This window comes from Scomber scombrus, chromosome 16, assembly GCF_963691925.1.
Source record: "Scomber scombrus chromosome 16, fScoSco1.1, whole genome shotgun sequence".
Classification (NCBI taxonomy): domain Eukaryota; kingdom Metazoa; phylum Chordata; class Actinopteri; order Scombriformes; family Scombridae; genus Scomber; species Scomber scombrus.
In genome coordinates this window covers 24,526,210-24,551,041 of record NC_084985.1, presented here as the reverse complement: position 1 = coordinate 24,551,041, position 24,832 = coordinate 24,526,210, and the positions used below count along the sequence as shown (strand labels likewise).

At 38.4% G+C, this 24,832-nt stretch overlaps 1 protein-coding gene across 1 annotated transcript; it reads right to left on the bottom strand.

Moving 5' to 3' along the window:
* Positions 1-5,886: 5,886 nt before the first annotated feature.
* oprd1a (opioid receptor, delta 1a) lies at positions 5,887-23,290 on the bottom strand. Its single transcript, XM_062435708.1, has 3 exons — positions 23,040-23,290; positions 7,604-7,959; positions 5,887-6,416 (listed from the first exon to the last, which is right to left on the bottom strand). The coding sequence occupies exons 1-3, from the start codon at positions 23,288-23,290 to the stop codon at positions 5,887-5,889; spliced, it is 1,137 nt and encodes a 378-aa protein (XP_062291692.1).
* Positions 23,291-24,832: the final 1,542 nt, after the last annotated feature.

The window sequence follows — 24,832 nt, the reverse complement described above, 5'->3', positions numbered from 1 at the left end:
TAAATATAATTTAGCTACTACAAGTGGTAAAACAAATGAAATATGTTGTCAGTGAATGTTTTGCAGATACATTAAGTGTCAGCATTTTGCATCTAGGCAGATATGTTCATTAAAATATGTTGAAAAGAATATGTTAATCAAGTGGTATGACATTTTAATCAAAATTAATTTCGGGCACAAATTAATTTCTAGTAGAAGAGCTGGTCACAATGATCTTGGGAGTTTTTTTGACAGGAGCAGCAGCAGCACATTATCCTGCATATTATAATCGCTCTATATTGAACGAGTGTTGAGCAACACACAAGGGATGTGAGCCTTTCGCCTTGGTTGTTAAAGTGACCAGGCCTTGGTTAATCCGCAGGGAGGCTTCTCTCTTGTTGTGGATAGAGCAATCAGGATAATTGATAAGAGGCTGCTAGTGAAGGAAACCTCCATAATTAAATTGAATCTCTTCAGCTCTTTCACTGGAGCACTCTGTGGTTGTGCTGGTGCTGCTGCTGGTCTCCATAGTGACTGCAAGATGCCGGTCTGAATTTCCAGAGGAGATGCAGAGTTGGATGTTTAATTTTCTGATAGTGGTGGATAGCACACTCTGGGACTCAGAGCTGCCTCGGGCCATCTCTTCTGTGTTTATCTGAGTGCCAGTGGAAATGCACTTTGCATTCTGATTTCATGACGTACTTTTCTGAAGCACTTTCCACTTTTAAATTCAATCATGCGAGATTGATTATTCCATTATGAAACCATTAATTTTCATGAAAATAGTATGCTATCCCACTACCTTTTTGTTTCCAGGAAACCAAAACGGAGACTTTTAGGAAAAGACCCGATGCAAATGATCAGTCGGCTTCAATTTTTCTTTATTTTTTCAAACAATTTTGAGTTAGGCTTGAAACACAACTGCTGCATTAAAAAGGTTCCATACAACAGATGCACCAGAAAAAGCTAAGAAGTAATATGTTAACACTGCGAGAGAACTAGTATAGTGTCAAGTATGATCAGCACATTTGCCTTAAACACTGTACTTGAATCAGCAACAAATTAGCATCTTACACAAATGTACAGTTATTTATATTCACACAAGCTTCGGTCTACAGTGTTAAGCAGTTGTATATCAAATAGAAAAATGACAAAAGAATCAACAATATTGGTAGATTACAAAGATACAAAAAGAAGCATATGAGAGTCCAACACAGGAAGATGATTAAAGGAGCAATCAGTAATAATGATGTAGTACTGTAACACTGGTTAACAATCAATAGGAGTTCAGTTCCGCAAATGTGGCTTCCCCTTCCTTCTCCCGATCTGCCATCGCTGTCAGACACCATAATAACTTTTTCACACATGTAACTGAACCTGTCAAGCTACAGGTAATGAATAGACATGACACAATAAAACCAAGGTTGAATTATTAACTGAAATCACATTGACGGTTGATGTCAACAAACAATCATTATCACATTTGTCCTCAAAAGCCAAACCTATTTCCAATGTTTGTATGTGGAAACACAATCTAGGTCATGTAAAACAATCTAACCAATAAGTTCCAATCATTTACATTTTTTGCATAAATTCTCAACGAATCTTCATCCATCTCCTCATTGCAACATAGCAGAGTAAAATGAGTATCTCTGCCCACCAGTTTGGGGTTGGTTGCTGTTGAGGGTGAGGGTTTGGGTTAGATGTGTGTCAATGTGAGAGCTGGAAATGTGAAAACAAGACAGTAAGCAGCGTTGTTTGAGGTACTGCTGAGACATAAAATATGAGCTAGGAATTTCAGCTGGAGTAACATATTAATAAATTCTTATCAGACACCAAAAGATTGGACAACAGTTAATAATACTCACATAATTTCATCATTATGGGTTAAGATTAGGCAATCCCTATCTATCATTATTAGGGCTGGGTATTGTTTAAAAAATCATGATTCCAGTACTAATCCAAGTACCCTTAAAGTGATACTAATACCAATTGAGTACTTTATCCGATACCCATCATGTGAATAGAAGCATTAAATTGCATAAAATGTCACTAGTCCTCCACATCTAAATGATTTTTACACGAATACCGCAACTTAACCACCACAGACAGGTTGTAGCTGCTGTGGCAGTGGGCCAATCACATGTCGCATTAAAACGAAGAACACTTGCGTTGATTGGCTGTGAGCAAGTCCATACAAATACTTATATTTTCTATCTCTGGGTGCAAAAAGGATCGATTGCAGGTATGGTTTGATGGGAGATATTTCTATACTACTTAGTATAAATTTATTTCGGTTGAGAACCGATACCCAGCCCTAATTATTATCCTATTTTATCTTTCGTTGTTGTAATTGTGAGCTAAACAGTAGAAATATGCCACATTCACATTAGCTGATAACCCACATGCAATGTGATCTTGCATGTATTTGATTGGCCAACGCAGCACCTTGTTAAATGACATCATGTTGCATTGAAGCAAAAGTTGTTGGCATCTATTCAAATGGACAGAGTGCTATATTTTTCAATGTTCAGCTCAGTCTGAACACACTCTAAATTGCAGCGTAGTTGGATTTAGGCAATAAAACCACTTATATGTAAATAAAGTAATCGTGTTATTCAATATTGAACCAAGAGCATAATCCTTAACCTTAACCAAGTGCCTACTCATAATGTTAAAATAAATTATGTTTCACTTATGATGAGGAGTTAATGTAGGGAAAACTGAATTAAGCTGAGAGTGAACATTTTGCATATAAATCAGTGTTGAATACCTCTGCGGGCATTGCCTTTTAGTCTTTCTTGAAGTGTCTGATCTTTGGGTCAGCTACTTTCAGTTCTAACCCTTCTGTGAAATGTTGTTTTGACAGTAATATGCAGCAAACCGAAAAAGCTCTGATGGAGGTTTCTGTGGCCGAGGCAATTTTGGTGTCTGACTACGCTAATTAAAACTCATTACAATGACTGTGTCTGTAATTTTTGTTGATGGAGTGTCGCCTGTTGCATTTATCATTTTGTTCAACTGTGTGAATTTGTGGTGAAGGGCAGCCTGGGGAAACGTGTGTTTTACAGGACTGTGTTTTTGATCATTTTGACATTTGAAGCTTGTTGGACTACTGCGTATTCTCTCATAATGATGCTACAGTTTAGAAGCCTTGTGGGGGTGCAGAACAGACTGCACCCCAGACTGCCAGCTTGTCATTTGTGCAACGAGGCGGCAAAATATCACTGATTGTTCCTTTAAACTTTATCACGCATATAAAATTACAACATTGACGACATCTTTCATGTAATCAATTGTATCCATGACATACAAAAAAAGGGGATTGTCCCCAAAATTTGATTCTGAAGAATACCAAAATATTATCAATACACCTAATTCTGCTTTTCCAGTAGCATGAGTAGTGATACAAAGAAACATTTATTAATTAGTTTGAGTAAGAATGCTTGAAAACTCAACAACCCCCATGTGATAGCAAATAAAAACATGCACACACCTCCACACACTTTAAACTTGATCATACCCTGAATGCACAATTTTACTTTTTATTTGTAAATTAATTAGAATATTTGAGCTTTTGCTGATTTGTGAAAACATAACTCACACTTTGTCTTGTAAAAACAAACAAAAAACAAAAAAAACAACTTTCTACACATTTGTGTCATTCTGCCTTTTATATAACTTGATTTGCAGATGTAATGGTTGCTGAGAGACATCCTGCACACCAGACAGATGCAGTACTTGATCAAAGCTAAAGCAGAGAGTTGCTATATACAGTACACTTTAAGTCACAGCTGTCACTGTAAGAAAATATGCAGGAACTGTATCACACTGTAAAACTATCTATGTTGCTTTGGAACACAGAAGAGTCAATACTTACTGTCTCTGTGGGCAACTCTACAGTCATCCCACAAGCTAATTGCTGAATCTGTAAACAGAGCAGAAATCCATTTCTGAGCACTCCACTGTTGTCTTTCATTTCCTTCCCTTTTTTTATTTTCACTTCGAGCCACATCAAAAGCATTGTGGTGAAATATTAAGATCTAAAGTGTAAAGAAAGCATACAGAACCACAGGCACACCTCAAAAGTCATTTTAACTCTGGCTGAAGCCAAATTTGTTAAAACACAAAAGCTTTATATTATCTACAAATTCACATTTAGTGGCTTTTTATTATTTCATTTTTCATCTCTTCTGATTCATATTCAGCTTGGATGTATGTTTACTTGTTCCACAATATCCATGTTTGTCAGATGTCAACTGTACATTTAAAATTAAAACTGACACATTCTGACATATTTGCATGTCAACACATATCTAGCCTTGGAAATATTTCTGCAAGAGAGTAAATTGCATACCTCATCTGGTATGCAAAGTTGAAATGGTCATTAACTTCACAGCATCCTTTGATTGATGTCTCCAATTTGATTGGTGTCAAGATCTGTTGGACTACATAAACAACCCGGAATAAATTACCGTTCTCATTAATGCCACTCAGTATTTCTTAAAAGTGCTACAGATTTTCATTGTGACAGATGACAGATGCTTTTTACTCATTTTAAATGCAGATCAATAAACTCTTTGAAGCAGTTTGTCTGTTGACATCGGCGAAGGCGAGACTAGACTGTGATTGAGCTGCTCTCATTCCAAGTTGCAGATGGTTCCTTGACTTTATATTTGTTTTAAACAACAAACCAAATAAAGTAGGGAAAGTGTTGTGGTTGCCGTCGGTGTTTCTCAGTGGCAGATTTATTATTCCTTAGTGGTTCAGCTCAGAGGGTCTCTGTGGGCCTGACATCAGCCATCAAAGTCAGGTAGGTGAGCAGGATAAAAAAGGTCTGTCGCAATTCAAGCTTCAGTAGTTTAATGCTATTTGGGATTTTTCACCAGAGCACAAAACCCCCTGAATTAGGCTTGATTATGTTTGCACGTCCTGTATTACAGACTTTTTCAAATCCATAGAACATTAAGCCCCAAATTTCTCTCTTAGTACAGTTGATGGTGGCAGAATTCTAAATCAGTCTAAAGGGAAAAAAACAGAACAGCAACCTTTTGTTTGCTGTGAAAAAAACAAAACAACAAAAGCTTGATCACAGAGAATCAAACATGATTTCCCTAGTTGTCCATGTAGAGAGTGGTTGACCTTGTGCAACAAAATATGCTGTAATTCATCATCAAGCTGTCGGTGGGTATCAGTCATGTGGTTCTGCTCTGTAAGGCTCATTTGTTTTGTATTGATAAAGATACAGATGAAATTTTCCTCTCTGATGTTGATTATTTCTCCATTAAAATAATCCTTTATCGCCAAAATCTCATTTGCTTTTGTTGGCTGTACATACATGTGTTTCTTCGAAGAAATGACAAAGTTAGACAAGGCCTTTGTTTCACGCTTTTGTCTTTTGTTGCACAATGTTTCAGCCCTCAGCCAGTCTGTTTTATTAAAATGCTCTCTCTCAAGACCGAAACCTTCAGGTGTCTCATTTTCTGTATCAATAAATAGTCCTTTGCTCTTGTCCTTTAGGCAGATAAATGAGCAGGGGATTTTTCTATTTCGTTAATCTTTTTCAACATTTGCTACACTCTTTGGGCTATCACTACCACCCCGACTACTGTCATTGCCTTTGTAATGCGTCTCATTTCCTGTGAGACAAAGAGATTCCACTTCATCAAAACTTTAATAGAAAGTGAGATCAGAATGAAACTTGTCTGTCATTATCTTTAGCTATTCCTTTGAACGTCCAGTATGTCAGCCAAATTGTAAGGAATGAGCCGAATTATTCTCTTTGAGACTAACTTTTCTTGCAAAGATGTCTTAAAACTCTGTTGTGGAGATTTGGGTGACCTCCGATTGCAAATCTTGTTGGATCCTCCTCGAGCGAGAGCTGTGAGGGACCCAGTCCATGCCTAGTCATGTCGGCTTTTTCCCTGCTTCTGTTGGAGCGCAAACGGACACCGGCTCCCTAGTGGTATTACGGCCTCTGGTCAAACTGTTCTGCTCTACACTGGGCCGGCAGGGAAGGCAGAAATCCCTGAAGCATCGCTTGAAGTTCTCATCCAAAAATGCGTACAGGACAGGGTTGAGGCTGCTGTTGGTGTAGCCCAAGGCGATGCACAGGTGCCAGCTGGCTATCACAAAGGGATTCCTGGTGTTGATCTCTACCATGGTCTTCACGATGATGAAGATGTGAATCGGGGTCCAACAGATGATAAAGGCTGCTACTATCACCAGGACCATTCGAGTGATGCGCCGCATGTTTCGATCTTTCTCCTTGGAGCCTGAGAGCAGGCGGACACTCCTGAGACGCAGGATCATGAGGCCATAACATATGGTGATGACCATCACAGGAACCACAAACGCAAAGATGAAGACGCAGATCTTAGTCACAGTGTCCCAGTACCAGTCAGGGTCAGGGAACTTCAGCATGCACATGGTTTTACCTGAGAAAAGGAGCAAAGTAGGATCAGACAGAATTCAGGTTATATTATCAAGCAGACTGACTGGTTTGTAGGGTTATCATAAAACTACAGAGAAATATGTGCTTAAAATGCATGCTTCAGAACTTAAATAGTATTGCTGATGCTGCTGTGCAAAGTGAGGACTATCATGAATATATCCTATGTGAGTACAGACTTTTGTCAGTAGCTTTGTGGTTTTCCAACCTTAATGCCAAAACAGACCTACACAAAACCCCAGATTACTCTTGGTTATGTTTTTCAACTTCTTTCTACAAAGTCTTGGCATGGCAACAGTGGTATGACTAAGTTCAGGGAAAGACTGTGGTTATGGCATATAAACTATGGTTTAAGTGTGGTTAAGGTTAGGCAACTAAAGCGCTTGGTTAAGGTTAGGGAAATACTTTTTTGCTTTGTCTTCTGCTATAACAAAATGCAATTCTATGTTGTGATGTTACACAGACGTTTTGACCACCACATTTCACTTTGCTACAAAACGGGTGCCCTACCTTCTGCTTTGGTGCATGTTGGCACTTGTAAATTATGGGCCCCCTGAGTCATTTATCCAATACATACAAAGTTTTTCTCCTTCAAAAAATCATTACAAATATTTGACTACTATGAATACACTGATACATTGAAATAATCTAGGCTAAACATTCAAAAACAAGTTTTCACAAAGACAGAAGAAAAACATCTGTGAGTGTTTGGGACTCTGGATGAGTAGGAAAAAACCCAGGTACTACCCTGAACTATTAATCGAACTCAGTGGTTTCAATGGAGAGTTTGCAGATTCAGTGGTCTAAATATTTCAAAGGCTTTTCTACTCATGCTGACAATCCACAATGGATCATTTGAGGTCATGGATGGGACTGTATTCATAATCAACATTATACTTGCTTTTCCTTTGTGTGCCATGTAAGCTCTGATGAAGGTCTTAAGGACCGGAAGCTTGGCCTAATAAATGCAAATTAAGAGGATCAAAGCTGCTGAGGGGTCTTTTCTTCCGTGAATTGCGCCTGTTCTCCAGCACAATGGCAAGGACCCATACAGATCCAACTCTGTGAGGGTCACCCAATTCTTGGAAATGGTTCATGCTTGTATTAGCCATGAAGACTTTAAATAACAGTATAAGATAAAATAGTGGAAGAAAACATTAACTACTATCTCACCATTATCCGTCACTTTGGTCACCGCCATGATCATAATGGGCACTCCAATCGCTGAGGACAGTACCCAGATGAGTACATTGATCAACTTCGCCTTGACTGGTGTCCGAAACTCGAGTGCTCGGACTGGATGGCACACAGCGATGTAGCGGTCCACACTCATCATGGTGAGGGTGAAAATGCTTGTGAACATGTTGTAGTAGTCAATGGCAATAATGAGCTTGCACAATACTTCCCCAAATGGCCAGGTATTCATGAGGTATTTGGCACTTTGGAAGGGCAGCGTGCTGGTGGCCAAGGCATCGGCGAGAGCCAAGTTAAAGATGTAGATGTTTGTGGCCGTCTTCATCTTGGTATATCTGGTTGTGGTCACAAAGCAGAGAAAACGTGTTTGTAATAAGCAGCAGTAGTAATGAGAGCAGCAGGGTATTGGAGTCTCTGTTATGGGGATTTCACGGTGGAGTATGTTTTTATGGCTTAGATGAGGAATTAATTCCCTCATGCTTTAAATGTAGAGCTGTGAACGTCTAATGCTAATTCTCCATAGCTTAGGTTTTTCTTTTCTAAATGAGTGATTTGAGATAATGCTTACAATTGGCTTGTTGGCTTCAGATCAAGCAGCCTACTTGCAGAGATTGCACTAGAGAGTTATGAAAAGAAAATACTTCTGCTTTTAATTCAAGGTTCATATATATGAAGCATGAGCTTTTTTTGTCTACCCTTTTTAAAACATGAATTACATTTCTTCAAAACAAAACTTAAGTCAGTAGTAGTGACTTTAAAACTTGGTGTAAAGGTCAGAAATTCTCCTTTGGGGCAAAAGGCTTATTTTCAAATTTGCTTCTCTCATCAGAAACCTTGCAAGATGTATTGATATATACATTTTCATCGGATTGAATTTTCTAGGAGATAGCAGGATTTTCTGTGCATGTAAATTGTATTGTATTTAATACAATTCAATGTATAGGCACAGCAGATTGCCCCAAGGGCAAAAACAGCAAGCATAAGTTACCATTTCATTAAGGTATAATGTTTAATACATACTGTGTATTACAATGCTGTTTGAATATATTATGATGATATATTTTCTTTTACTTTGTATTTTTGATTGATAAAGAATTAAGAAATTAATGACAATTGGTTGCAGTACAGTAAATATACAGTATGTGACGTTTTAATAGGAAAAAAGGGAAATAACGTTCATATTAGTAATGCAATCTCTTGTTTTGGTCCATTAAAATACAAATAACCCCAATGTCAAAATAGTTATGTGTATTGATATTCCTTCTGGTCATTTTCCATGCCGGCAGTAGACAATAACCCCGAGGTCTTGGTGGTACTGATAAGAGGGGGATGCATTTTGCAGCAAGGTAGCCAAACCCAGCACACACAAATACTGAGCTCTTATTTTCATTTGTAACCATCACAATTAGGAGATAATGAAGAAGCACTGCAGCATCTAATTCAGCATTAGCACTGGTCCTAAACCAGTTTATCAGATTAAGGACTAGACATAAATCAATGACTGAATGTCTTTAACTGCAAATACTTGAAGAGTCATAGAAGTAAAATCCCCAACAAGAAGAGTGATGATAGCATCGTAAATCCACTTACTTGCAACTGATGACTTGACAATGTGAACATCAGTTACAGGTTGTTTATATTTGCTCTGATCCTAATACACAGCCACATCATCTGTGCTTTTCATCAACCTGTGTTGGGCAGTAATGTGTTAGGCTACTTTATAATGCATTACAGTAATATAATTACTTTTTCAGTCATTTAAAGTTACAGACTTTCACTGCAACCTTCTGATGGCTGCAATGTGTTGTCTTCTCTCTGCTCTCTATTGCTACTCTTGTGTGATAAAGTTTTCTTTCTGTTTTCCAGTTGTCTCAAAAGTAGGCTATCTGAGCTGGAAATCAGATTGTCTAGAGTTAAATTGATGATGACATCAGATGACACTTTTGAGAGTTGGTTCCACTGATAATAATAAGTGACTGAACTCTGTGGGAATTTTTCTCTGAACGAATCAATCACTTAGATGTGAACATAGGCTTCAGCTGAATCAGAAAATATAATTAGATAAGTCGTTCCATTACTTGCTGCCAGCTCCAGCGATAGTCTTTAAATGATCATCAGTGCACTAGGTGTCTTTTCTGTTCAGCTAAAGGAGAAACTAGCTCAAATGTATACATTTAAACAGAGCTGTAATATAGGTATAATAAATTACACAATGGCTGCATTCCATTCAGGTGTTCCAGTTTCAGGGAGCTGCTATAGAGTTGTGAAGTGGGAGGAGCAAACCTAAGGTGATACAAGCATGTGTACATGTGAGCTCTGACTACGTAACCCTGATGACCCTTTGACTGGATTCTTCTTCACAGCATCGGCAGCCACTGATTATGGGTACACTGGTATTTAGACCTATCCACCATGCCGACGTAACGTATTACACACAATTTCTCAAAAACAAAATTGAAATAATTCAATCTTGGGGTCATAATAAACATAGGATAGTTGAATTACCATGAAGAATCCTGTGTTTCTGCGTGGAGTAATGTAAAAGATTGAGGAAAAACCCTTCCCGAATTAGCAACTCCTCTTTATGACTCAATTGTACATGCTGGTTCATTGACGTACATTGGCCGTGTCTGAAATCCACCCCTTACTCAACTAATTCCTTAGTCAATACGTACTGACATTCAATAGCTAATCAATGGTGATTTTGGACACTTCCCTACTATGGTTGTTTTACATTTGCACTGTCAGCAGTAGGACAATGTTTGTTTGTTTTTTGCATCTTCTCATTGTGGGATTGTTAACAGTTCATTCTATCAACACTATTTCTTTCATTCCTTTGTGAAATTTTTGAGGGAACTAAACAGTTGATTAATTTACACACTCAAAATATGGGCACTCAAATAAAATGCACTGTACTCTAGTGTGTAGGTAGTCATTTGAGACACAGCCTTGGACAATTAAATGGAGCTGAGCCATAATTAATGTTATTGGGTAGTACACACGTGTTTATCCTGCTATTAAAAGTCAAAGTCTTTTTGGTGTAAGGACAACAACATCTTTCTGTTACATTTTTTTTCTCAATCAAGACGAAAAGAACATTCCCTTCTATGTTTGATCATCCCTAATCCAATGTCTTTATTAGGTTCCATTTAAAGCATAGGAGTGCAGTGCGCTTTTGAAAGTTATGTAAGGGCTCTGTGAAGTAAGCACGTTATTAATGTAATGTTTTGAACCCTTGGAAAACCACATCTTCCTTAGAGAAGAGATAGGCTTTGACGTAAAATGGCATCAGTCATAATAAAAAGAAGATCACCAGTTGGAGTTTCGGATCGCAGCCATTTTATGAGACTCAATCTCGAAACTCTATTAAGAACTGCTTTTCGATTAGTTTTACATCTCCATCTGTTTGAAGTCTTTGATTCAGTACCTAAAGCCTGGCATTTGACATGGGGGGAGGATTATGTTTATTGTCAGAGTCCCTTTCATTTTGAACCGTCATTCAAAAGAAATCGCTCTCCCAGTTCCTAATCCAAGTCGACAAGATCTTTCCACACACAGTATATTCCTTTATATAGCAAAACTGCACTCCCTTCCTCCCTTGAGGACACAAGTGCTGGGGTGAGTGGACCTAGATATTGTGCCACCCAGTATGGTATATTATAACCATGTGGGGCTTGGAAATTATGTAACTCTTCAAATTTCAAGTTTGTACACACTACATGTACAGGTACTACAAGTCAAAGGTAAAAGTGAATGAGAAAGAAAAAAGGTCGATACAGTATCATCAAAATACCATCAAAAAAGATGGTAGTGTGGCATAAATTAGACAGACATGTCTAAAGGCAAGATTCATTCATTCATGTACAAGAGTGGGCTGTAATGTGTGCAGTCCTTGCAGCATGTACAAAGCACATGACAAGACGTGGGCATCACTAGACACTAAATGTGAATCATTTATATTTGAATTTGTTCAACTTTAGCAATTGCATTGAGAAACTGAGTCTGAATAGCAAGATTTGAAATGTATTTGTTTGGAAATGAATTCCAATAAACTTGAAACTGAATGTGCTATGTAAATGAATTCAGTTGCTTTGCAGTTGTATTTGATCCTCACTGAAATTCAACTCTATATACTTCCAAATTCAGTTCTAACAATTAAAATTCAGTTCTTGCAATTTAATTTTATTTAGCGTTGAGGAAGAACAATCAAGAGCAAATTTGCAGAACTCCTTTTCGGCCACTCAGCATCTATGGTTTTGTCCATTTCCTTCCTAACTCCAATAATACAAAGATGTCAAAGGTATGACAAAGCATGTGAATTTATCTGTTGATGGCTCCAAGAAACAACACAAAAATCTTCATGTACTCCCATCGTCTGAGATGGTGATTAATTAACGTGATAGACCAGTGGTACACAAACAACAAATGGTTAAACTGCAGGAATTCCTTTGATTCCTTTCTTCCTTTAATTGGCACCAAACTGCTAACGTTTTAACAGCTTTTTAAGTCTTTATAATCAGCATTAGTATTAGCTTGATCACAATTAACCATAGCCTGTAAATGCACTGTGCTATCCAGGCCAGCAGCTAATGTTAGGGTTAGTTCCACCCTCTTGTCCAAATATGGTTACTTCTGGCTCCAAAATACAAGATGGCGACGGTCAAAATGCCAAAACTTGAGGCTTCAAAACCAGAGTCCACAAACCAATGGCTGACATCACAGTGGCTACATCCTTTCTCTCTCTCTCTTTTTTTGTAGTCTATCATTTGTAGCCTGATATATTATGACTACTTTTGCTAAAGTTTTATCAGTTAGCTGTTTCAGCCATTAATAATGTAATATTGCTATGTATTTTCTTATTAAAAAAATTAATTAAAAATATAATTCCTTCATAGCTGTCCAGGCTACTCTGTTCTGCAAAGACTTCAGTGTTGGCATATCCAATGTTTCCTATGCAGCTCCTCAGGCCTTTCTTACATCCACACCAATAAAAAGACCTCATCTGGATCTTGAGGAAGAGGAGGAGGAAGGGGATGGCCAGATGCTCCCTATAACCCTGCAGACTTAGTCCCAGCTTTGACAGGGTTGACAGACCTATTATGAGTTACTCAAATCAGAGAGTCAGAGGTTTTCTTTCTCAATTTGACACAAAGGACCTCATCCATGCATTTGTCATGAGCCAACTGGATTATTACATCTTTCTGTTTATTGGTCTCACAAACAAAATAATCAATAGATAACAACTTATCCATAAGCTTCACAAGTTCTAACCAGGACAAAAAATACCAGTCCTTCAGAACCTTCACTGGCTACCAGCTGTTTTCAGAATACAACTCAAACTCTTCCTTTTGGTTTACAAAGCACTTGCTTGTCTGGCTCCACAGTACATCTCAGACATACTGTCAGTTTATAACCTCAGCAAATCTCTCTGGTAACAAGGTGGAAATCCCCTCCCTGTGCTGAGAGCACTTAAAAAGTCTAGTGAGATGGCATTCAGTATATATGGACCTAAGGAGTAGAAGAGTTTGTCTGTGGAAATAAGACTTGTTCCAACACTATTCTTTTAAAAGCAAACTAAAGACCTTTTTCATTCAAGCTTTTTCTTAAATGAACACACTATATTTGTACATTATGTTCGTTGGCATTAGCAATTTTATGTGTGTGTGTGTGTGCACAATGTGTCTGTTTATTAGCACAAAATTTGCTTTTTGCTTTTCTATGTGACGCACTTACACCCTTCTCTACAAGTTTGTGTGTATATCAGTCACCAGTTCGTTCACCGAAACTAATGCAGTCTAATCCAGTGTATGAAACTTTTTTGTTGTGTTATTTCAGGCTCAGTGGCAGTCCTTGTATCTAGAACAGTCTTCAGTGATGTGGTGAAGCGGAGCCATCGCCACTGATACCTTCCACTGTTTAATCCCGTGGTTCTACATAAAGAGCGTGGTAGGTGCAATTATCGACAACAGTCACTGAGGCACAGAATATGAATATTATTTTCATTGCTCAGAATAATATGTAGATTTACTATGAATACAAATATAAACATACTACATTAACTTTCTGAATGTTACAACACTTTTGTCAGGCTACAGCAACACTGGGAGTGATCCTAATATTTTAATGTCAATAACTTTGGTTGGATCATGTAGAAATAAATACATAGAGGAATTGCACAATTACAATGGACTGGTCACTTTACTAGTCACTTTATGGGATTAAAAATAGTGTTCTGTCTTTTTGGTTTCCTGTTGTCATACTGTAATCACCTTGACCGTGATCCACCACTTCAGTATACAAGAAATCCTTTACCCTGATAGAAGACATGACCTGGACTTTTTACATAAAAGCTATGGCTTTACTACTTTGTGCATTATATATAACCAATTTACACTTTACCCAAGTTATAGCCTATTTCACTAGCTTTATTTTTAGGGAGGTTTTTGGTACACAAATGTTTTATGAAGAATTTATTTGGGTTTCATGCATATAGAAGGGTTGCAAAACGTGGTCAATGTAACATTCACATGAAAATGTAAATGTGGGTTTTGCTAGTAATCCTCTACTGCAAGTAGTAAATAGTGACTCTGTAAGCAAGACAAGACACTACTTACTGAGCAAGTTTTTTAAAGTACTTGAGCACTTTAATTTAAAAAATCAGTAATACCAGTCAATTCCATGCATATTCCTGCCTCATTATGGTAAGTGTTACTGGTCAATACATGGGGTGGCTACAGTAGTCACTATACTATTTTTTCTTTACTACAGTAGATACAAGTAGTGTTTTACATCCACCCCCACACCCCACAACAGTTATACGTTACATCTGTATCTCTTCACAACAAATGCTTTCTACTTCACTGGTTCTGTAGGTCACTTGTCACAATTGTGCCTGTAAAGACAAACTTTAAACTGTGTGCTAACGGTTTAGAGAGTTTATGCATGAATACTAAGTTAAAATGATGTGACAAAGACATATAAATAGCAGTATTTACCTGAGGAAAATACCACGGAGGCCTGTAATCTTGAGTGTCGATGTTGTTTAGTTTTTGGTTTAGAAGCAGTTTAGAAATTTAAATTATGTGATTTGAATTCAGTTTTTTAATTTTGTAATTTAAGTACATTTAGGTAGATTTTAATGAAATTATTCAAGTTGAACAATTTAAATTCAAATACAAAATGCAGTTTCTAGTCCAGACACATCTTTCTGCACTTAAGACATCAATTTCACACCAAGCAGGAAGAGGTTTTATGTTTGAAAACAAACTTTTTGATTTCCACTATTTGTCATTGCAATCACATAGCTGGTCCTGAGGTTAGGGAATGGTTAATTGTCTGGGGTATAATTCAGAGGAAGGGAAAAGCTTTTAAACACCCATCTTCCTTTCTGTAGGCGTGGAGAAGTAATTATGTGTCAAAACATTTAAATTTAATTCCCTTTTTCATGTTACAGTGAAGCACATTTTCCTTTGACACAGTTGCACTCTTAGGGTTTAATCACACACTTGCTCTTTTTTGTTTCCTTACAGTACGGACTCCCTGCTGTGAGGCTGTCATGGCTGTTCAATCCCTTCCTCACAAATGTCTTTTGGTGTTTTATGAGAAGGAGAAAGAAAGGCTCAAAGCAGCACATGACGAAGGACACACTGCATTATACAAACGGTCTGAAGAAACAGTGATACATAACCTTCACTGCATATTGACCATCCTGACCTCTGGTCACTGTAGATTATACGATTGTTCAGCTAGTGTAGAGTATCAGTGTTGCCACTGCTCGTGATTAATCAATGCCTTAAGCTCAGCAATATGTAAATCTCAGCTAACCAGCCAACAGTGCAGAAATACTCAATACTTCAACCAGCTAGATACACAGATCTATGGAGTCCTCCAACTGCCAAAAGCCAGTATGATTTTAAAAGTATAACTGAACACATCCATAATAGATAGTTAAATAATAAATCAATAAGTTAATAAAGCAGGGCTGTGTCAGTCGAGGCAGTCCCCAGCATTGTAAAATGCTTTTATTTGTTCAGTTTTCTGACTATCCATCATAAGATTTTTACCTCCATCCCCAGTGGAGGTGAAAATCACCACGTACGTCATTGTGAACAATTTTCATCAGAAGTCTTTCTTCAGTAGAAATTTTAAACAGTTAACCCTGTGAAACATACATTCACCTCCATTGTACTGGATTCTGGAAATAGATGTTGCTGTTGAGTGTTTGTAATAGTTTTAATTATATGTATGCATGGAAGAAATGCAATTGTATCGGGGTAGCGACAGGAATCAAGAATGAAAGACTCATCTTGTTGTGACATGACACCATTAACCCCTGCACCACCATACCATCCTCCACACAGATCTGCCTTCCTCTACAGAGAATTAGCATCTGTATTTTTTTTTTTGGTGCTCTATCTCTATGCTGGTTGCAGTAACGCCTAGTGTGACTAAATAATTTCACTGATGCAAAAGTCAAGGTCGACACTCCTGTGTTTGCAGGGCTGAAGGCCATACACACATTGACACACACCCACTGAAATATATGGTGCTGGGTGAGATGGAAGACATGCAGTGAGACACAGTGGCCATGTTGACTCTGCTCAGGAAATAAACAGACTGACATCTCTGGCATATCTCTCTCTCTCTCTCTCTCTCTCTCTCTCTCTCTCTCTCTCTCTCTCTCTCTCTCTCTCTCTCTCTCTCTCTCTCTCTCTCTCTCTCTCTCTCTCTCTCTCTCTCTCTCTCTCACTCTCTCTCTCACTCTCTCTCACTCTCTCTCACACACACACACACACACACACAGTCATGCTCCAACTGGCAACAAGCTACGATATTTTCAGCCAAATTTCCATCCCCTGTCATTTTTCCCCCCTGAAGCTATGTTGACTCATGATTTAACTTCATCTTTTGTCTTTACCAGAATATGACTTCTTAAAATTCAATTTCTACTGCTTTCTCCGAAAAAAGTGAGTATTAATCCAGAACAAACAGCCTGGAAAATAACCCACTTTCACACAAGATAATTTAGCCTTCCTCTAGCCGCACGTCAAACTGATTTCAAATGGAGGCCACTTGATAATAAATTGCATGAGCCAGTTGTTATCTAACAGGTATGGTGACAGGAATATAGGAGCATAGGGGAGGTGGAGGAGAGGATCACTGAAAGATAAGAGAAGCCTCGTACTGCTGACCTATCTTGCGTAACAGAGTGGTCCATCTCCAGAGTTGTCACTGTCAGCCTCTCCATCAGCAATAAGACCGTGGGCTCTCAAGGCTACAGCAGCCCACTGCCCATCCACACTGATGTGAGCATCCATGCAGACTCTGCTCTCAATAGGGTCTGTGTGCATTTGAGTGTTTCTATCTACTAATATAAGTGGAGGCAAATAACTGAATTTAATGACTTTTGCTATATACTGTATATATATACGGTATAGCAAAAGTCAGGCATCAGGCAGCTTATATATACACAGTGCCAGGCAAAAGTTTGGACACACCTTCACATTCCACAGTCCAAACATTTGACTGGTACTGTACAGTGCCTATAAAAAGTATTAAAGTCCAGTCACTGGTTCATCAGTATTCCTGCTACACTTACACCATGAAGACAAATAACACTCCAAGAAATGGTTATTGAAAAGTAGAAGTGAGGGGATGGATACAAACATAATTCCAAGTCACTGAACATCCCCTGGAGTTGAGTTAAATCCATCATTAAGAAATGGAAGGAATATGGCACGTGTAAATCTGCCTAGAGCAGGCCGTTATCACAAACTGATTGACCGTGCAAGAAGAAGACTGGTGAGGGAGGCCACCAACACACCTGTGACTAGTCTGAAGCAGTTAAAAGCTTCAGCAGCTGAGATTGGAGAGACTCTGCATACAACAACTGTTGCTTTATGGGAGAGTGGCAAAGAGAAAACCACTGTTGAAGAAAGCTTATAGTAAATCTCAACTAGAGTTCACTCAAAGGCATGTGGGAGACTCTAAGGTCAACTAGAAGAAGGTTCTTTGGTCTGATGAGACCAAAATTGACCTTTTTGGCATCAGACTAGACACTATGTTTAGCGGACACGAAACACTGCACATCACCACAAACACACCATCCCCACCATGCAGCAATTAATTGACATTAATTTGTAAAATTCTGTTTTCAACATTGACAGAGTTGTTTTTTTGTTTTTTTATGTTTTTTTAAAAAGCCAAATTATATTGACCATGATTCAATTTATAAAATCAATAAAAGGGGAAAACATCCAAGGGGGTGAATACCTACATACACTGTATGCTGCCTGATGTGGCAGGCAAACAAGTCAACACATTAAGATATCTGAATAAACATTTATTCGACAGAACATTAAAACATTTTGGCAATCCTTTGTAATTTTTCAAGAAAATGTTTTAATGGTATGTAGGTTAGTTTTTTTCATTCAGTTTTGTTTTTTAAATTCAGTTCAATTAAATGAGCTTTATTGGCAAGGTTTTTCAAGAACAATGTTGCCAAAGCATTAAAATACAATTTGTCCAAATATTTGGACAGTACAAAAACATTGACACAACATTAAGATTTATATAATACATCAATATTTATATACAGATAAGAACAGATATATACACAGTATATCCTATGCATGTATTTGTGTTTGTGTGTGTGTGTTTGTGTGCATGTGTGGGAGGGCTTCATAATGGAGGGTATCTAGGGGGCTAGCTTTAAAGTGATTAAAACATTTGAGTGCATTCAGAGTATTTAATTATTAGTAGTTATCTGTCTGTTTCTGCCCTACATGCATTTGGTGTAAAATATATCTGCAGAATTCTGTGTGTGAAGATACTGCTGGATGTTTGTCCCAATACCAACCAACAGCTATGATGACGGAGTGGACCACATATTACACTACCATACAGCGTAATGGGTAGAATGACACTATCAACATTTCAAGTAAGATTTTATTTGGAATTTGGAAATTATAAAATGTTCTCTTGATTGGATTTTGAGCTCTTGAACCTTTTCTGTTTAGTACATTAACTGCCATGTTGAAACTCCCTGATGCTGTTCCTGTTATACCAAGGTAAGGCTTTTTTTTTTTTTTTTTTTTTTTTTACAGCTGTTGCTGTAGTCCTTGTTCAGTATGAGACAGTAGAACAAAGTGAGCAGCATATAATAGAGATGTTCTCCATCTAGCAGGGAGAAGCCAGGAGCAGCACATTGATCCAACTCAACAGCAAGTGCAAAGTCAGACTTAATTGCAACCCCGATGAACACCTCTTCTCATAATCAGCTGTCATTCATCAGATCAGGTGAGTTAAAGACCTTGATGAATTTGTCTCCGCTGTTTAAGAACCATCTTTAAGTAGGATTTCATATAAAAACAGCTAACTGGGTTCCCTTTCGTGTGTCATTTGACCTGAGATTTAAAAAAACATATTTATTTGGTTTTGGTCTGAAAGAGGGGATTGATGTCTAAGAGTGAATGCACTGATAGTGGAGGGGTCCATGTCTTTAAATCACGCACACTGATTCGCCCACTGAACTTTGAATAAATGTAGGCAGCCGATCAGGATGTGCATATCAGAATGCATGTGGAGCCCAGTGTCCAACATCCCACAGTAGCAGCGTTAGCCCGTCATGACCCACTCCGATGGTCATCACTTGTGGGAAATCCCAGCAGACAGATGTTGAGATGTTGAGGAAAACATACATGTGACTGTGTGAGATAGAACTTCAACCATGGTTGTCTGATTACATTTTAAAATGGGGGGGAGCAAACTTGGAAAGATACATAATTGGCAGGGAGTCTGGGGTCCTTACATATTTCTACACCATCTTTGACTAACCTCTTAAGTCAAGACACAAACACCTGCGCTAGTCTAGATTAGTTATATTGAGGAAAACCAAGAATGCATAAAGAATAGTATTTAATAGGGTGGAACAGGACAGAAAATGATTATTAGAGAATGGCTTTTTCATATTTGAAATTAATTTTCTAAAACCATTATGTTGCCTAAAATGTTGGTGGGACAAGGTCAACGAGGGCAATTTGGAAAATTAAACCTGATTAACAATGTTTTATTATTTGGAATCACAAGAAAGTGTCAATGCTACAGAGAGCATCCCTGTAACCATAGTAACTTCACCTTTCCTGCCTGCATGCGCATGGCACAAGAGAATACGGGAGATACCTTACTGCTGCCAGAAGAGCTGACTGAGAATACTCTGAACAGCATACATGGGAATACATTACAATATAAATAAGAATAAGTTACTGCTGAACAATGCTGCTGCTGTGCTGCTCTGTCTTCTCTGTATGTGCGCTCTCAGTGTCTTTGCTATCAGAAAATGTTGAATGAGAGCATGTGAAGTGTGTATGATTTATGTCTCATGATCAATGCGTGAGACTTAGCAGCAATGCTAAAGAGACTTATTTGGTTGGTTTGACTGCATTGCTGCCAGTGATAACAATGTGCTAGCTAGCTTAATATGTTGTTAGTTGGTTGGCTTGTTAACAAGCATGTTTTCAGCTGATGGAGGTGTCTGAAGCTGAAGAAGATTGATTGGTTTGTTTGATTAAACAGGTCAACAGGAGGGCGGTTCTCGTATAATGGATCTTTATGTCATTAGCCCAACTCATTACTCAGCATTATTGAGAGGGTGTCCACCTGATGTCTGTGTAGACTTGCCTTCACTCTTACATTCACACAACTTCATAGTAAAACCATAGTTCATAGTTTTTCCTCTAACAGGACAGGTCAAGGCACATGATCCATAAAACTCATACCAGAGGTGTTGGCTAGTGACTAAACGGTTATGGTGGTATGATTATATTCAGAAGTAAATGGTTACACTTTTATCTAAATTGCTTTACAGTTTTTTGCTATCATTCACCCATTCACACACACACTCACACACACACTCACAAACCTATATCAGCAAGTTAAGATACAGGCTACAGACCTCCCATTGGGAACAATCTGGGGTACATTGTCATACCCAATGAACCGTCAACCCTGTGATTAGTGGATGACCTGTTATACCTTCTGAGCCACAGTCGCCCAATTAAGTTGCCAATCAAGCCAGTGGAGCCAGCAATTGCAGTTTAGCCTAGGCAGATACAATGTCGGCTGGTTCAAGCTGTAGAGTGTATTCTCATTGCTTAAGCGAGGGTAGTATTTAAAGGTAGTTAAAAGGTACTTGAGAATTGTGACAAGATCGTTTAAGGCTTTCACCACAGTAAAGTACTAAAATGTTAAAGATTCAGCTGTGTGTTTGTGTTTATCTTTTCCTGAGACATTGTCATCATTGCAACCATGAGAACAATATTTTTTGTTTTAATTTTTTTATTTAAACCATTGTGAATAAATCTATAATATGCATCATAGAAAGTTTAAGAAACTCATGGGAGAAAAATGAGTATCATGTGGAGCTCAGTGTTTGCCCAACTTTTCATTTTTATTTATTACATCACTATATCTGTGTCTAAGTTTGGCTGTATTTTTCTCAGCTGGCTCCCTTCAGAGTTTACAGATGTTCCTCAGGAGATAATACATTCTGACCGGGATGCTTTATGCGCTCACCTTCTCTATGGCTCTGTCTCATGGGGTGTCTCGCATCAATGATGGGTCTTCTCACTCACAGAAACAGAAATGCCAACGAAGTGCTGCACACAATTTGATTCACTGCCTCTCTCATCCATCTCCTCTTTGTCTCCCTCTTACCTCCCTCACTGCCTCTTTCTTTCTGTTCTATGTGGCTTGTATTGCCCATTATTTTCACTCCTGAATGGAAGCAATGGGCACGGTCATACATATTTATGAATTTTTGTTAGTTTAATACCCAAAGATTGCCACTTGCAGAAAATATCTTGCTTTTCTGATATTCAACTTTCTTTTCCTCTCTTTCTATACTCCCTCTGATGCTGTTTTTTTTTACCTCATCACTGTATAATCCCAACAATCATTTAGAAAATGTATGCATTTCTATACATTTTAGTCAGTCATGTCATGTTTGTGGACTGAAAAATGACCATAACCTGGCCTTGTCTGATCATGTTAGTCTTCTTTGCTGAAGTAAGGGCATATTAAATTCTTTCTACCGTGTTTCCAATCTTAGAGCAATTAAAGCTGCTGTAGATATAGGAGGAACACATACAGGGAACATTTAAGATTATAGGTAATTAATGTGACAAGTGAGGGCGAGCAAATACCCAGGCTGCAGAAGATATAAGCTGTTTTATTCGTGACAAGCGTACATGTTAGGGCTAGGAGGGGTCTGAGAAAATGACAGGGTACTTGTATCTAGTAACAAAGTGGGTGTAGGCTTTATTATATTGCTTTTAGAGCACAGAGGGAAGGGGAAACTGTGACCTCGGATTGCTGATTATAAAGCAGACATTCCCTAATGGACACAAGCAATCTCCTCTTGAAAAATTACAGCTCTTTAAGTGCTTAGACCACATATTAAGAGTTTGAAACCACTGCCTATCAAGCTTTAACCTTAAAACTAAATATGTTAAATATAAACAATGGGTTTATCAAACACTTCATCGCAGCCAACTCTAAAAAAGGCTAAATAAAGACCAAACTACACCTCTTTCTTAGTATACTCTGACTGCAGGATTTCCTCTCTGCCAGATTTTGCAATATCATCAAACCAGGTTAGTGTCAGTACAGCTGATGCTCCATAGATCTGTATGAGGTAATGGAGTATCTGCTTGAACAGACCTCTCTGCCTGAGGCGTAGCTGAGTCAGACAAAATTGAGAAGCTGCAACTGAGATTAGAGGTTCAACTGCCTTACCTCCCCTATTCACCACCATAAAACTTGCACATGCGGGTGCTCCATGCAGAAATAATGAAAGAACAATCTTGTGCTGTGTGCAGACACGGACCTTATTCACCCACAAATGCAAGCACACATGCACACACTCCGCCTGTCCACACACATGTAGAGACCGAGAGACTAGATTAATGTTTCAAAAAAAAGAAAAAAAGAAGTTGTCTAATGAAGATGAGGCAAATGTATAATTAAAACAATATATATATTTTTAAAACTGTTTTATCATGTTATTAATTCTTACATTTCCCAACACAACATCATAAAAAATCGTATTTTTCCAGCAGTATCAGAAACATTAAACGGTTTCAAAATAAAACATTTGTTTTCTGAGACTATTTTTCTACTTTTATGAAAGGACTCAAAAAGCAAATATTCAGCCTTTGTATCACAATGCTCAAAGAATGTCTTAAATTCCCCCGAAAGTATCATGATTGCTGAAACTGACTCAATCCTCGACTCCAAGGGGTCGGTCATTGCAGGTTTGGGCTCTCATTGTACCATTTAAACCAGTAACATACTTAATAAAATGACGGTAGGCAATTATTTTTAAAAAACAAAGGGAAAAAAAAGAAGCAGTGTTTACCTGACCACCCCGTACATGACAAGGATGTTGCCCAGAAGTCCCACCACGCAAATGACGGAGTAGAGAGCCGTGATGGATATGGCTATGACTATACCCCCGGTGCTCCTCACGGGACTCTGCTGCTCGGTGTAATTCTGGAACCTGTCGCCCATCAAAACGCTATCCTCGTCCGGGAAGGTGACATTGAAGGGGATGACAGAGTAAAGGTCGGACAGGGAGAGCTGAGCTCCGGAGACCGTGTATGGCTCCATGCTGCTGCGCTGTTCACACACTGTCCGTGGTGCTGAAAACTTGCTCACACAATAATGTCAACTTAATTATCAGGAGTGAGGAAAACGGGTCCGATTGGAGTGGGACAAATAGTTTGAAAGACTTTCAAAAAGAAAAAAAAAAAAGTCCAGAAGAGGATTGCTTCTGTGTAAAAGAGTTGAGAATGCGCCTCGGTTTTCTATCCAGATAGAGGAGAAGGTGGCCCCTCAGCCGCAGTCAGCTATGTCAGTGCGCTCTAGCTGTGTCTACACCTCTTGTACTCTCCAAGATCCCCCGGCTGCTCTCTTATACCCGTGCGTCGACGTCAAGGCTGCGCATTTATATTGTCATGGGTGCGTCAAGATGGAATGGCAAGGTGCCTGACGCTGCGCCACACCTGAACATACACCGACTCTCTTTAACAATGAGAGCAGACAACGATGAATCCACCACAGATATCTGCCAACATGTTAGAATGTGAAAATATTAGCCTACGGCACTTTTTACAGAGTGCGACTGTGCAAATTGATTTAATTGATTTATTGAGGCTAATTATTCCACCTGCCAAAACGAACAAGCCCAAAAGCAATACATTTTTAAAATAATAATGTGTTAACTGTCATATGATGAAAGACAAAATCAGTAGTCCATCCTCACACCAAACACTTGGCAATCAGAAAATGTAGTTTTCAAAGTCACTTGAAAATGTCACAGCAAAAACTGATAATAAAAGAAGATGATTTAAACTATAATAAATAAAAAATCTACAGCAAAGTCCATTTTGATCTTTCTATCATATCACATTATTGTAGAACTAGTTTTCCAAAACTCTTCACTTAGAGCAGAGGTATTAAACATATGGCCCATGGGCCAGAACTGGCCCTACAAGGGGTCCAATTGGGCCCACCTAGATAAGTTTGCAAAGTATGACAATCGCAGAAAAAACAATTCCATTTTTCTGCTGCTTCAGATGTTTTTCCCCTCTGACTAGAATGCAATTCTCTGAAAAAACAATGAATACATATTGTGCTCATATTTAAAACAGTCATATATTGAACATTGTGCAACAATGTTGTCAATTAGCAGCTTCTATGCACAATAGAAGCTGTAGGTCATTATGTAATGTTTTTTTCTGGTCCAACCCACTTGAGATTGAATTGGGCTGTATGTGGGCCCCTAAACTAAAATGAATTTGACATCTGTGTGTTTTTGAGGCAGTGTTAGGCAAAATGAAAAGCTCACACTGCATCTCCTGAGCTAACTACAAACATGCCAGCAAGATGGGAACATGCTAGAAAGCTGTGCAGAATTATGCTGGTCAGACACAATAACCCTCCTAGCTGTAGTATTTTCTCTGTGCTGATGGTTTACTACCCCCCTGGCATTTTGTTATTAGGATTGTACATCATTTAATATTTAAAGAGTCATTGAAGAGGGGAAAATAACTCGACAAGCTAGATAGATTGCTATCTGTAGTGGTCAACACCTCAAATCACGTGTCACCAAAAAACCTTGAACGAAATGAAGGTTTCCACATATTACAG

What these genes read in the sequence shown, in the direction of transcription:
- oprd1a (XM_062435708.1), bottom strand. Translation starts at nt 23,290, where the DNA reads ATGGAGCCATACACGGTCTCCGGAGCTCAGCTCTCCCTGTCCGACCTT. An exon ending in GTCATGTACGGGGTGGTCAG is followed by an intron (nt 7,960 to 23,039) that starts GTAAACACTGCT and finishes GACCACAACCAG; the next exon opens with ATATACCAAGATGAAGACGG. An exon ending in GACCAAAGTGACGGATAATG is followed by an intron (nt 6,417 to 7,603) that starts GTGAGATAGTAG and finishes TCCTTTTCTCAG; the next exon opens with GTAAAACCATGTGCATGCTG.